Genomic DNA, 14761 nt, shown 5'->3' on the forward strand with positions numbered 1-14761 from the left:
AGATAGATAGATAGATAGATATAGCGATAGATAGATAGATATAGCGATAGATAGATAGATAGATAGATATAGCGATAGATAGATAGATATAGCGATAGATAGATAGATAGATAGATAGATATATCCGATTGACTTGAAATTTGACACACATGTCCACTTGAGCTAGAGCTACAAAAAAGCCAATCAGACCCCTAAGCTCCGCCTCCTTAGATTTTCTGCCATATTGAATTTAGTGTAAAACACATTTCTGCAAAATCAACTTCTACTTTGGTCAGGATGCTCTTAAGACCTTTGTGATTAAAAGTTATCAAAATCGAGAGTTTTCATCAAAGAACCTTGACGTGGCATGGCGGCTATTTTGCCTCATTGTTTATGAAAAAATAAGTTCTTAGAAGTTGTTATAACTCCAAGGTACATTATCCAATCCGCACAAAACTTTTGCATGATGCTACTTCAAGCTTAAACATACGTCAATTGAAAACAATTCAATATCTCATAGCGCCGCCTACTGGTTAAAGGAAATGTCATATTTTATACTTTTATTTATTCCTCCTAGCCAGGTGACTTGATGAGTCTCACATTTGTTAAGGATAACCTTAAGACATTGATGATGCATCATCATGAATATTGTGAGTTTTCGTTGAACGCTGTTGCCGTGGCGACGCATCGTTCGCCATGAAAAAGGAAGCTGATGGTTTAGTGGGTTGGGATGCTCAAAAACTCATGGAACTTTGTACATGTGTCACAGGTCATTGGAAGAAATAGTTTATATGATTTTTTTTTATTGGCCGTTTTAAATTGCCTCTATAGCACCCCCTACAATATTTCAAAAGAGCAGCCCCAGCGCTACGTTTTGGCTACATGTATGAAACTTGGTAGGCACATGTATCCTATGGAGACTTAAAAATAGGTCTCTTGGGACCATGCTCCAAACCCTACCGGAAGTCTGCCATTTTCAATTTTGTATGAATTTATACAATATTTCGACGATGCAGCCCTCGCAGTACGTTTCACTATCTATATATAAATGTTAGACGTATATCATTTGGTAAACAGATGTATCACATGTAGACTGACAAAAAAGCCCCCGGAGCTCTAAACTCTAAACCCAACCGGAAGTCAGCCATTTTGAATTTAGTGAAAAAAAAACACATTTTTGCGAACTCCTACACGCTGGCTCCGATTTCTACGAAATTTGCTGTGGATCATAAGTGGATCTAGATCATCAAAAGTTATGAAAACCTTTTTGATATCTCTTTGCGTTTATAAGTTATGGACCAATACACTTCTTAGGTGCGTGGCAAAATATCAATACACATAACTTCTCAACCATTTGTTCTAAATTCCCAAAATATTCAGCATATGTGCACATCGCATCCAGTGACATACCCTGAGAATTGTTTTGCATTCGACCACTAGGGGGCGCTACAGTAAACCCGCGGAGCCTACTGGCTAAAGGAAATGTCTGATGTAACTCAGCTGGACTTGTTCCAAAACGGTCCCAAACTTCACATGCTTGATAACACTCATGGCCTGAGGATGTCTACAAGCTGGTTTTCAATAATACTCACAGCGCCACCTGCTGGTGAAAGGAGATCTGGATTTTGTGATAAACACCTCCGATTTACATGACTTTTACACAATGTGGTTTACATTTGACACAGAGCTACATGATGCATGTTTGCACATGTTCTGTAGCGCTAGGCAGCGGATACAGGAAGCATCGGACTATTTGCAAAGCATTTCCAGCATCAGGCGGTCCACGCGGGATTAAATCAGTCTCACTCGCGGACGTTCTCGGACGCGCAGGCCGGAGTCCCGCCAGCACCCCCGACACGCTGGAGGATGCGAGGGCCCGTTCATCGCTGCTCGCAGCTTTAATTTTATTTGTTGTGGCGGCGCTCTAGCACCCTCTATTGACCAGCCGCCACTGGTTTAATGTTCTTTATCCAGAAACAACAGCACTTTGTGAAGACGACAGTCAGACCATCAGAGTTTAATATGTAGACGAACATCAGCATAAAGTGCTGCTTTCTACTTCTAGAGGACCAAGTGCAAAGCAGAAAACAGGAATCTTTGGTTGTCAGATTATACGACTGAACAAACTGGAGATTTGTTTGTAGGCACATTTCTTCTTCTCTTGCAGCTCAGGTTTGTTTAAATGTTTCACCGATAGCGGTGTCTTCATGCTGGTTTTATGTCCAAAAGTAAACCTCTGATTTTCTTCTTTTTAAAGAGCTTAAAGTCCAAAAGTTCTGCTGTTCAGCATTTTTAAATGAGTTTCACCTGTAAACACATCACAGCGAGGTGACAGCTTCCACCAGCAGAAACAAGGTTCATTAAAAGGTAGAAAAGAGAACGTCATAGTAACTAATATGTTCTAACGCCAGTGTTCTAACATGGTGTTAGAACACTGGCGTTAGAACATATTAGTTATGTTAGTGTCAGTTTTCTGACAACATGAGATTAAGATGCACTGCGTGAGATTTAACAAAACCATGAAGTTCATCTTTAAATGAAAAGGCACATTGTTTTGATTTAAAAGTGATAAATACAATATTTAGAGCATTTCTGTTGCCTCCATATGGCTCTCAACATGGCGAAGGCTGAAGCTAACAGTGCTAACAGATCCAACAGTGCTAACAGTGTTGACAGAGCTAACCGTGCTAACAATAGTAACACCGCTAGCAGTGCTGACAGCGTTGTCAGATAGTAATGATCTGAATGTCGTATGAGAACTTTGAAAGTCAGTTTAAAGTGTCAGAAAGATGAGAATCTGTTGAGGTTTACTTTTGGACAATCTATTCCCCCTCTCCCCTCCTCTCTCACTCTCCCTGTCCCTGTCCAGACAGCGCCCCCAGCAGGCCGTTGGCTGTGGTGAAGAGGTTGATGGGAGACGACCCGTCTGTGATGAGGGTCGACTTCAAACCCAGAGCCTGAAGCATCTTCACCTGGAGGACGAGAAACACACGGAGAGTTATTAACCTGTGACGAGTATTTTAAAAAGGTCTGCTGGAGAAAAATAACTCAGTAAGAGGACTTGAGTTTAGAATGTTAGAGGCTAGATGGTGGTAGTAGTAGTGGAAATAGTAGTAGTGGTAGTGGTGGTTATAGTAGCAGCAGCGGTAGTAGTAGTAATAGCAGTAGTTGTAGTAGTAACAGTAGTAGCATTAGCAATAGTGGTAATAGCAGTAGTAATGGTAGTTGTAGCAGTACTAGTGATAGTACTAGTAGTAGTACCTGCAGCTCAGGCCCGGCTCTGGCTATCTCCCTCAGCGTGTCGCTGCCCAGACTCTCCACCAGCTGACTAAAGCGCTGACTCTCGATTTGAGACAGGTTCTTCTGCTTGTCCACCTCCAGCATGTCCATCTGCTTCTTGTAGCTCAGCTCCTGCTCACGAGCCTTCGCCAGCCGCTGGAGCTCCGCTTCCTGCGCACACACACACACACACACACAGTTTAACCTTGCAGACGAACAGACACTATGGTACTACTACTTATACCAAAGTGAAATATCCGAGTACTTCTTCCAGCACTGCTGTGTAGTGAGTTTTATGTTGAAAGGTTTAGAGATAGCTTCTAGTTCCCCTTAGTTGAGTTTTTATGTTGAAAGGTGAAACAGGAAGTCAGAACATACCGCCTCGATCTTCTGAGCTTCAGCCTTCAGTTTGGCCTCGTTGACCGCCGCCTCTCCCTGAATACGAGCCGCCTCGGCACGAGACTGAGCTTCAGCCTTGGCAGCTCCTGTACTCTCCACCGCAGCACTGAAAAAAAACACAGTAAAAGTAGTATTACCACATTGTTACAGGTAAAGGTCTTGCATTAAATATTTACTTTGAAAGTCATTCTGCAGAATAATGTATATATTATTGTATTATAGTCATGCATTCATTTTAATGTTGCAGCTGGTAAAGATAGAGCTAATTTGAATGACTTTATACACTGCTGGGTACTATGATGTATAATAACACACCATTCACCAGTTGACCCCGTGACCCCATGGTTACCTGAGAGCCTCCAGCTCCAGCAGCTCCCTCCTGGCTTTCTCATTCTCGGCCTGGTCGGTGATCCGCTGCCTCTCCATCTTCCCCCGGGCCTCCTGCTCCAGACGCTCGGCCTCGTGACTGCACACACAGAAATCACAGAATTTAGTTTATTATTGTGATCGATATAAAATGTGCTAATTGTACAGTAAGCAATTCCTTCATCGTCTTAAAATGAATAATTTTGTGAAATACGCTTCAGAACAACCTCCAAAACTGTCAGATTTATATCTAGTTAGCGAACAGGCTGGTCACCAATACAAGTTTAGTGTTAGCTTCTAGTTCCCCTTAGTTCAGAGCCAGCTTCTAGTTCTGCTTAGTTTAGAGTTTAGCATTAGCTTCCCTCAGAGTCACTTTCTAGTTCCCCTCAGTTTAGAAAAAAAAGACAAAGAAAAAATGTATCCTTTCTGGTTCTATATTGGGGTTTGATTTCCTTTTTGATGTTCCCAGCTGCCTGTAGAAATAACAAGCTTTAACAGTAGTGTGTGTGTGTGTGTGTGTGTGTGTGTGTGTGTGTGTGTGTGTGTGTGTTGTCGGACCGTGCGGCGGCCTCCTGGGAGTTGGTGGTGATCTCAATGGCCAGCTGGACGCTCTTCTGCAGGGCGTCCCTTGTCCTCTGGTCGACGGGCTCCACAGACTGGATGTCCACGCTGCTGATCATCAGGTTGTTCTGGTTGAAGCGAAGGTTTGAGCGAACCGCCAGCTTCTCATCGAACCCGAACACCGCCGAGCAGATGATCCGGTTGGAGTTCTACAAACGAGAAAAGATCTGTGATTGATGACGAGTAAAAATGATCTTTGATGTAATTTTAATAAGTAGAACGAAGTACTGTATAAAGATTTATGGTACTTTTACTGTCAGACAGCTTTAGTTACTTTAATTAAGATTTCTACACACAAAACATATGAAGAGTTGATAAAATATGAATACTTTCACTACATTTTACTGATTGTACTGAAGGAACATTTTTAAAGCAGTTTTTTTTACTTTCAACAGATTATTTTTACTGTGTGGTACTAGTACTGTTACTGAAGTACAGGATCTTCCTTCACCACTGGTTAAGTATGCACAAGTATGCTCTTTTTTACAATACCCGTGAAACAGAAGAACAGTGAAATACAAACCTTGTGGAAATCGTCAAACTGCACGGAGGCGACGGCTCCTCTGACTCGGGAGGCGATGGCTTTGCACGAGTCTCCGATAAAGTCGGGAACTGAAAACAGAGCTGCTGCATCAGCAGAGTCCACCGGATACTTCACGTCAAAGTGCCTGGAGAGGAATAAACAGGACAGGAAGAGATGTAACATTTAATATGATCAGAGAACATAAAGGAGTGTTCAGAGCAGAGAGGAAGGAGAGACGTATTTTTGCTGATACATCAAACCGGAATCAATTTAAGCACTTTTGCATGCACGCACAGCAACATGCGTTTATATTACTCATTATACAAAACACAGCATATCATTGATTCTAGTTCCCTTTAGATTAGAGTTGGCTTCTAGTTCCCTTTAGATTAGAGTTGGCTTCTAGTTCCCTTTAGATTAGAGTTGGCTTCTAGTTCCCTTTAGATTAGAGTTGGCTTCTAGTTCCCTTTAGATTAGAGTTGGCTTCTAGTTCCCTTTAGATTAGAGTTGGCTTCTAGTTCCCTTTAGATTAGAGTTGGCTTCTAGTTCCCTTTAGATTAGAGTTGGCTTCTAGTTCCCTTTAGATTAGAGTTGGCTTCTAGTTCCCTTTAGATTAGAGTTGGCTTCTAGTTCCCTTTAGATTAGAGTTGGCTTCTAGTTCCCTTTAGATTAGAGTTGGCTTCTAGTTCCCTTTAGATTAGAGTTGGCTTCTAGTTCCCTTTAGATTAGAGTTGACTTCTAGTTCCCTTTAGATTAGAGTTGGCTTCTAGTTCCCTTTAGATTAGAGTTGGCTTCTAGTTCCCTTTAGATTAGAGTTGGCTTCTAGTTCCCTTTAGATTAGAGTTGGCTTCTAGTTCCCTTTAGATTAGAGTTGGCTTCTAGTTCCCTTTAGATTAGAGTTGGCTTCTAGTTCCCTTTAGATTAGAGTTGGCTTCTAGTTCCCTTTAGATTAGAGTTGGCTTCTAGTTCCCTTTAGATTAGAGTTGACTTCTAGTTCCCTTTAGATTAGAGTTGACTTCTAGTTCCCTTTAGATTAGAGTTGGCTTCTAGTTCCCTTTAGATTAGAGTTGGCTTCTAGTTCCCTTTAGATTAGAGTTGGCTTCTAGTTCCCTTTAGATTAGAGTTGACTTCTAGTTCCCTTTAGATTAGAGTTGGCTTCTAGTTCCCTTTAGATTAGAGTTGGCTTCTAGTTCCCTTTAGATTAGAGTTGGCTTCTAGTTCCCTTTAGATTAGAGTTGGCTTCTAGTTCCCTTTAGATTAGAGTTGGCTTCTAGTTCCCTTTAGATTAGAGTTGGCTTCTAGTTCCCTTTAGATTAGAGTTGGCTTCTAGTTCCCTTTAGATTAGAGTTGGCTTCTAGTTCCCTTTAGATTAGAGTTGGCTTCTAGTTCCCTTTAGATTAGAGTTGGCTTCTAGTTCCCTTTAGATTAGAGTTGGCTTCTAGTTCCCTTTAGATTAGAGTTGGCTTCTAGTTCCCTTTAGATTAGAGTTGGCTTCTAGTTCCCTTTAGATTAGAGTTGACTTCTAGTTCCCTTTAGATTAGAGTTGACTTCTAGTTCCCTTTAGATTAGAGTTGACTTCTAGTTCCCTTTAGATTAGAGTTGGCTTCTAGTTCCCTTTAGATTAGAGTTGGCTTCTAGTTCCCTTTAGATTAGAGTTGGCTTCTAGTTCCCTTTAGATTAGAGTTGACTTCTAGTTCCCTTTAGATTAGAGTTGGCTTCTAGTTCCCTTTAGATTAGAGTTGGCTTCTAGTTCCCTTTAGATTAGAGTTGGCTTCTAGTTCCCTTTAGATTAGAGTTGGCTTCTAGTTCCCTTTAGATTAGAGTTGGCTTCTAGTTCCCTTTAGATTAGAGTTGGCTTCTAGTTCCCTTTAGATTAGAGTTGACTTCTAGTTCCCTTTAGATTAGAGTTGACTTCTAGTTCCCTTTAGATTAGAGTTGGCTTCTAGTTCCCTTTAGATTAGAGTTGGCTTCTAGTTCCCTTTAGATTAGAGTTGGCTTCTAGTTCCCTTTAGATTAGAGTTGACTTCTAGTTCCCTTTAGATTAGAGTTGACTTCTAGTTCCCTTTAGATTAGAGTTGGCTTCTAGTTCCCTTTAGATTAGAGTTGGCTTCTAGTTCCCTTTAGATTAGAGTTGACTTCTAGTTCCCTTTAGATTAGAGTTGGCTTCTAGTTCCCTTTAGATTAGAGTTGGCTTCTAGTTCCCTTTAGATTAGAGTTGACTTCTAGTTCCCTTTAGATTAGAGTTGACTTCTAGTTCCCTTTAGATTAGAGTTGGCTTCTAGTTCCCTTTAGATTAGAGTTGGCTTCTAGTTCCCTTTAGATTAGAGTTGGCTTCTAGTTCCCTTTAGATTAGAGTTGGCTTCTAGTTCCCTTTAGATTAGAGTTAGCGTCTAGTAGTCTTGGCCATGAAATCAATTATATTTTATAAATGTATTGTAGAACTATCAAACAATGTTGAGTTTTTAAAATGTATGGTTTGATGGATATTACTTTATCCATGTTCCAGCTACAGGAGCTTAAACCCTAAAGGAACCACTTGAGCTCTTATCTCTATGATCACGTGTTTCAGTCTTTATTTGTTCTGACAAAGCTCGACCCAGCTGTTAAGAGATGTTTCCCGGTTACCAGTTGTAGGAGAGCTGCAGCTGCAGGCGGGCGTGGTCGGCCGTCTCGATGGTGATGACGTCGGTGAAGAAGTCGGGCCCCAGCAGGAGGCAGATGGCCTTGATGACGTTGGCCCTCTTCGGTTTGTCTCCGGACAGCGACAGCATGGTGAACTGCTCATCGGGTCCCAACATCACCAACTCCGGTCCGAACAACACCCTGAAGACAAAAACCAACAACCCCACGTCAGCCCCATCGTGTTCCCAGTCACGTCCTCCTCCACCTGGACAGTCTACGACCCTGAGAGTCCCTCACCTGGCCTTCTTCTCTCTGTAGTCGTACACCTGGACGGCGGCATTGTGGGGGACCCGGTAGGAGACCACCCTGGTCTTGTCCCTCGGCTGGCCCTGTCCGGTCCTGGTCCGGTCCGAGCGGTCGGCCAGCGGGTCCAGATTAGAAGCCAGCAGGGTCTCCACGTTGGGAGGAAGCTCCTTCTGCCACAGCTCCTCGTCCTGAGTCAGCATGTAGGTGTGACCGATCACGGCGCGCACCTGAGAGGAGACGCACAGGAGCTGAGCTGGATGGTTTTTATGATCCACACTGGCATTTTATATTTATTTATTCATTCTGTATTTGCACCTTATTGTGTTCTTAAATGTTTTATATTTGCACTTAAAGTTTCCCTCTGGATTCTACATCTCATCTTAGATTCTATTTTATAATTCAATGCGGCTTTATTGGCATGAATGTTTCAGAAAAAGCACATGATATTATTATGAAGATAACCACATTAACATTAAAATTGTTGTATAATACTCATAATATCTTATTTAATAAAGGAGATAGATAGATAGATTTTGTCAGGATTAAAATAAATAAAATATAAATTAGAATCAATAATAGTTGATAAATATAATATTTTGTTGCCTTGTTTAAGCGCAAAATGTTTTTTGAACTCTTTCATTGAGGCGTTCAATGCTCGAGGAAGTTTAAGCTTCAGAGACGAGAGAAAACATAAAAACATGTTTCATTTGGATCAAAGAAAATTTTAAATTAAAAAAAAGAAAGAAAGTATGATAGAATAAAGTGTCACCGTCCTGGTTTGAAGTCGTTTACAAAACAATAAAACGCAGAACTGACGGCGGTTTGTTACCTTTCCCGTTTTGATGTCTCTGACGTAGATGCCCTCGTTCTCGTCCAATGGGATCGCCTGTCGTCTCAGCGCCACCTCCACGGCGACGGGGGGGACATACTCAATGGGTCCTCGCAGCATCCAGCGGTCTCCGGGGCGACGGAGGACGCCGCTCCTCCGCGAGCGCTTCGCCCTCTCCTGCCCTCCTTCCTCCTCTTCCTCCTCTTTCTCTTCATCGCGCTGGCAGAGAGAACGGGGGAGAGAGAGGTGGAGGAGGGAGAGAAGGGTTAACGTGGCGATGCATTGGAGCGGCGGAGGAGTGGGAGGAGAGGGAGGAGGAAGAGGAGAAGGAGGAGGAAGAGGAGAGGGGGTTTGAGAGGAGCACTGAGAGGAAAAATGAAAACCCAAAGTGAAAGACATTTCAAAAAGCGGAGGACAACGTAAAAGGATGGAGGGAGTGAAGAAGAGAGGATTCAAAGGAAAGGAGGGAGAGAAGAAGAAGCACAGAGTCGGGGTACAATGAGTCCGCCGTGTTAGGAAGGGAAGATGGTGCAGTGAAGGACAGAATCACCTCAAGTCCTCAAACATCTCACACTTCAGAGATGAACTGGTGTTTTCATCTAATGCATTCTCTCTAGTGTCCACCAGGGGGCGACTCCTCTGGTTGTATAGAAGTCTATGAGAAAATGACTCTACTTCTCTCTTGATTTATTACCTCAGTAAACATTGTAAACATGAGTTTATGGTCTCAATCTCTAGTTTCAAGTCTTCTTCAATACAGCATGATGTTCATTTAGTACATTATGGTCCATTTAGAGTCACACAGACCATAAAGCAGGGGATGCTTTAGGGCGGGGCTACACAGTGATTGACAGGTCTCTACCAGAGACGTATACGGCGTCTCTACGTCACTCCTCAGTCCAGATATGGTCACTTCCTGTTCACTGGTTGCAAAAAAAAAAACAAGATGGCGACGGACAAAACGCTGAACTCGAGGCTTCAAAACGTCCACAAACCAACGACATTTTAAAATGTGGCCAATATCAGACTCCATTGAATTAATGAGCAGATGATAACCTTTAACCTCAGGAAGTACATTTTTAAATCATGAGAAGAGAAGCTGCTGTGGGTGAAGGGATTTGTTTCTATGGCTCCAATAAACTACAAACCGATCATACTGTGTGATAAGAGCTTAAAGCAAGTCAACAGCGCTGATCCTTCACATGAAGACCTCCTCCCTTTACCCACAAATACCTGCAAGAACCTCAAGCTGCAACACCTCTGAACAAAGCAATGAGTGAGGGAAGGTGTGGTCCGAGGACTTTAAACCTTCCACCACACAGAGCAGAGACACACCTCACACCAGACTGAACAGATCCGTCTCCTCTGTAGGAGTTTGACTTATTAAAAGTCTTCTGTGATAAACCGGTCCCACAAACATTCCTCTGAAGTCACAGAAACATGAAATGCTTTAGAGACCGACAGCAGAATCAAACATGGAAACACAGGAAACGCTCCGACAGGTTTTCATAGCGCTGCAGAGCGTGAGGTAGTTATTTATCTGTGTCTGTGTAGATGATCATCATCATCACATTACTGCTGTGCAGAGGAAAGTAACTCAGTAAAAGTACTCAGGTACTACTGCACTTAAGTACAGTTTTGAGGTACTTGTACTTTAAGCGTACTTTATACTTCTAATTCACTACATTTATTTAATAAGTTTAGTTACTCTACAAATTCATTTAAAACGAAATCTAATCGACTAATAAATGACGACATATTAATATACAGTTGTGTATAAAATAATGCATCAATAACTTTAATACTAACATATATATTATTCTGAATAATAAGTACTTTTACTACCTAAAAGGAAAATAAAAGCGAATACTTTTGCTGAAGTAAATCTTTGAATGCAGCACTTTTACTTGTAACAGAGTATTTCTACACTGTGGTATTAGTACTTTCATGGAAGTAAGAGTATCATAGTACTTCTTGTGTACAGTGCTGATCCTCTCCTCACCTCCTCGGTGTCATTGAACGCCTCCACAGCCCTCAGCACCAGACCCTCCTCCTCCGACAGCACGTACACGTCCTGAATGCCGCTTTCAAGGAGCTCGCCCGGCTGCAGGAAAAATGAGCGCTCACCCTGACGGAGAGAAAGAAAAAGAAGATACGAGTTATGGGGAGAATAAGTACATAATGTACTTATAACTAAAGTAGTAGTTTCATTTGCAGGATAGAGATAGAAATTCAGATGTAATGTCACCGATTGAACTAACTAAATATAACGGATTAGTAACATGGAGACATATCCGACAGCATTGGACGTGTCCTCACCTTCACCACCCTCTTCTGTCCCAGCTGAGGCTTCCCGTCAGATCCGACAGGGTCCAGAATCACACAGTACTGCCTGCTGCTCAGCGTGGTCACATCCACCACCCCCACCACCTCCTCCGCCACAGACGGGATGTGAGCCTCCCGGTCGTCCATTGTGACCAGCCACTCCTCCCCCGTGCGCCGGTCCCGCCCGCCGGCGTCCTTAAAGGGCCGCAGGGCACGAACGGAGAGCGCTTTCTGAGGAGACACGAGCACAGGACAAGGGTCAAGCTTTTATGTTTTGAGAGTGTTGTGATGCTCCTTTAAAGTGCACCGTTTCAGGGTCGATCAAGTGGACGTTGACATTCGGAGAACTCATTTTATAAGAGGCGACGCAAGTTACGCAAAATTCACGTGACACAAAAACCCATCAGAGCTGAGAAAATCATTATTAATGTTATAATAATTGAATGGAGTGTGTTCACCCAGATGTGTCCGACTGTAGCTCATATGTTTAGAGAACAGACCAAACGCTTAAGTGTACAAAAAATAACATCGCTGTCATATTTACACACAAGATGACCTTATGTTGAGTGTTGATGGAGAAGCTACAACGTTAGCTTAGCATAGCACTGATCGATCCAAACTCAATTCAGAAAACAAACATTTTAACAGTTATTTGCTTGTCGTCTTGCAGAGAGAACTAACAAAACATGATTTCAGACTTCTAATAAATCAGCATTGTTATGCAGTTATTTCTGCATCATTTTGATCTGTTTATTGATTCTACATCACAGCAAAATATGTGTTCAGTTTTCTTGGACTTCGACAACATCTACAATGTTTAATCAGTTGATGGTTGATGAAACGTTGACGTCTACATCCCTCATCTGAGTGACGCGAATAACCACAAATGATCCCGCGGTGAAAACTCGCTTCAGGTTTGGTTCTTGGGAGTAGAGCCAGCGAGGCGTCGACTCACCTTGTCCGTCAGGATGAAAGCGTTCACGATGTCGATGACTTCTTCATGGGCTCCTGGAAGGTACGCTCCCACCTTACTGACCAGCCACTCCTCACCTGCAACACACACACATAAATATTATTAATTAAAACTACAAAATCTGGATTATAGGAAAGAAAAGTACTTCACTGCACTTTAACGTTCACTAACGAAAGTGAAGAATTCGTGAGGAATGAATAAACATCCAATGAAACACCCGTAAATTTAAAACATTGACAGAAGTTTTATAGAGGAAGAAAAGTCTCCCCCTCCCCTGTGTTACCTGTGACTCCACCCCCTCAGTGTGTGTGTTACCTGTGACTCCACCCCCTCAGTGTGTGTGTTACCTGTGACTCCACCCCCTCAGTGTGTGTGTTACCTGTGACTCCACCCCCTCAGTGCATGTGTTACCTGTGACTCCACCCCCTCAGTGCGTGTGTTACCTGTGACTCCACCCCCTCAGTGCATGTGTTACCTGTGACTCCACCCCCTCAGTGCATGTGTTACCTGTGACTCCACCCCCTCAGTGCATGTGTTACCTGTGACTCCACCCCCTCAGTGCGTGTGTTACCTGTGACTCCACCCCCTCAGTGCGTGTGTTACCTGTGACTCCGCCCCCTCAGTGTGTGTTACCTGTGACTCCGCCCCCTCAGTGCATGTGTTACCTGTGACTCCGCCCCCTCAGTGCGTGTGTTACATGTGACTCCGCCCCCTCAGTGCGTGTGCTACCTGTGACTCCGCCCCCTCAGTGTGTGTGTTACCTGTGACTCCGCCCCCTCAGCGCGTGTGTTACCTGTGACCCCCACCCCCTCAGTATCTGTGTTACCTGTGACTCCGGCCCCGCAGTGTGTGTGTGTGTGTGTGTTACCTGTGACTCCACCCCCTCAGTGTGTGTTACTTGTGACTCCGCCCCCTCAATGCCTGTGTTACCTGTGACTCCGGCCCCGCAGTGTGTGTGTTACCTGTGACTCCGCCCCCTCAGAGTCTGTGTTACCTGTGACTCCGGCCCCGCAGTGTGTGTGTGTTACCTGTGACTCCGCCCCCTCAGTGTGGTTGTTACCTATGACTCCACCCCCTCAGTATCTGTGTTACCTGTGACTCCGGCCCCGCAGTGTGTGTGTGTTACCTGTGACTCCGCCCCCTCAGTGTGGTTGTTACCTGTGACTCCACCCCCTCAGTATCTGTGTTACCTGTGACTCCGGCCCCGCAGTGTGTGTGTGTTACCTGTGACTCCGCCCCCTCAGTGTGGTTGTTACCTGTGACTCCACCCCCTCAGTATCTGTGTCACCTGTCACTCCGCCCCCTCAGTATCTGTGTCACCTGTCACTCCGCCCCCTCAGTGTTACCTGTGACCCGGCGGACCCCCTCTCTGTCCACCCCCTCCTTGCGAGCCCTCAGTCTGATGGCCTGGTTCTCTCTGATCACCGTGGCCTTGATGGTCTCCAAAACGGCCACCTCCTTCCTGGGGATGTAGGTCCCTGAGACCAGAACACAGAACATCCAGACTCTTCACATTTATTACAGGAGGAGGTTAAAGTCTCTGAGTAGTACGTGAGCAGAGATATGATGGATATATTTAGTGATTAATAAAAACCCACCTGGTCCCTCAAACAGCCACTCGTCTCCAGCGACTCTCTTGTCTCCTCCCTCCTCCTCAAAGTCCAGCAGAGCCTGAAGACGCAGAGCTGTGTCGGGATACACGATCTGCAGCGGAGTCACGTCCTGGAACGATATGATCAATATGTTAAATATACTGAATATATAAAATATGTTTAGTATGTTTAATATGTTTAATGTGTTAAATATAAAAGACAGGTCTGTGTCTTTGTGTGATGATCAATAAAGTTTTGGATAAAAGGAGGCGGGGCCTCAGACCCACCTGCTGGACCTCCTCCCCCGGGTACAGGGGGAACGGGTCCTGGGTCAGACGGATCTCCAGGTCGGCGTGGCGAAGTTTGGCCTGACCCGATTGGTCGAAGAGGACCTGCTTGTCGTCGTCACGGGCGACCGGGTTGATGACCACGCAGTAGTGACGCGGCGGCACCATCGTCATCCGTACCGGAGGGAACAGAACCCTGAGGACGCAAAGAATCAAAGAAGACTGAATCATTGACGACGGTACACATATCCAGAAAACGATCAATAATGAAATCAATAACCAGTCACATGGTTTACTGAGAGCGACGTCTTTAATACCACGCACACACACTGTTCTGCTTGTGTGAGGGACAAAGGCTGATAGTTATGGGTATTTCTAAGGTTCCTTTCTGAGGTTCCTGCTCTGACCTCTCGTTGTCCTGCCGGATGTAGGTGAGCGGTCCGATCTCCACCCGGGCGATATTGGTGTTCTGGTCCAACACGTGGATGTAGTGGTGGGGGGGGATGCGGATGATGGACGCCTCCATCAGACCCTCAGGTCCTCGGTTCCCTCCCTTCTGAGACATGATCCACAATAAACGCTGCAGAGACGAGAGACGTTAAAAACATCACCGACACGTTAAACCGTCTGAGAAAAGAACTTCTGAATCAAAATGTATTA

At 44.2% G+C, this 14761-nt stretch overlaps 1 protein-coding gene across 2 annotated transcripts in view; it reads right to left on the reverse strand.

Annotated features, from left to right (window-relative positions):
- Positions 1-1980: 1980 nt before the first annotated feature.
- The window catches only part of mvp (major vault protein), a 14959-nt gene continuing 2178 nt past the window's right edge, over positions 1981-14761 (reverse strand). For both annotated transcript variants that reach the window (XM_076080970.1, XM_076080971.1), the window contains exons 2-17: positions 14509-14681; positions 14102-14297; positions 13821-13944; positions 13569-13700; positions 12205-12299; positions 11244-11480; positions 10927-11052; positions 8925-9143; positions 8087-8322; positions 7793-7990; positions 5168-5312; positions 4582-4793; positions 4007-4123; positions 3637-3763; positions 3241-3429; positions 1981-2951 (exon numbers count right to left, since the gene is read on the reverse strand). In XM_076080970.1, coding sequence (XP_075937085.1) covers positions 2826-2951; positions 3241-3429; positions 3637-3763; positions 4007-4123; positions 4582-4793; positions 5168-5312; positions 7793-7990; positions 8087-8322; positions 8925-9143; positions 10927-11052; positions 11244-11480; positions 12205-12299; positions 13569-13700; positions 13821-13944; positions 14102-14297; positions 14509-14666 — 2637 coding nt within the window. In that variant the 5' untranslated portion in view covers positions 14667-14681 and the 3' untranslated portion in view covers positions 1981-2825. The remainder of the gene's footprint in view (positions 2952-3240; positions 3430-3636; positions 3764-4006; positions 4124-4581; positions 4794-5167; positions 5313-7792; positions 7991-8086; positions 8323-8924; positions 9144-10926; positions 11053-11243; positions 11481-12204; positions 12300-13568; positions 13701-13820; positions 13945-14101; positions 14298-14508; positions 14682-14761) is intronic.

The sequence above is a fragment of the Anarhichas minor genome, unplaced genomic scaffold (genome assembly GCF_050575085.1).
Source record: "Anarhichas minor isolate MPS153535 unplaced genomic scaffold, ASM5057508v1 ptg000077l, whole genome shotgun sequence".
In the NCBI taxonomy this organism is placed as follows: Eukaryota; Metazoa; Chordata; class Actinopteri; order Perciformes; family Anarhichadidae; genus Anarhichas; species Anarhichas minor.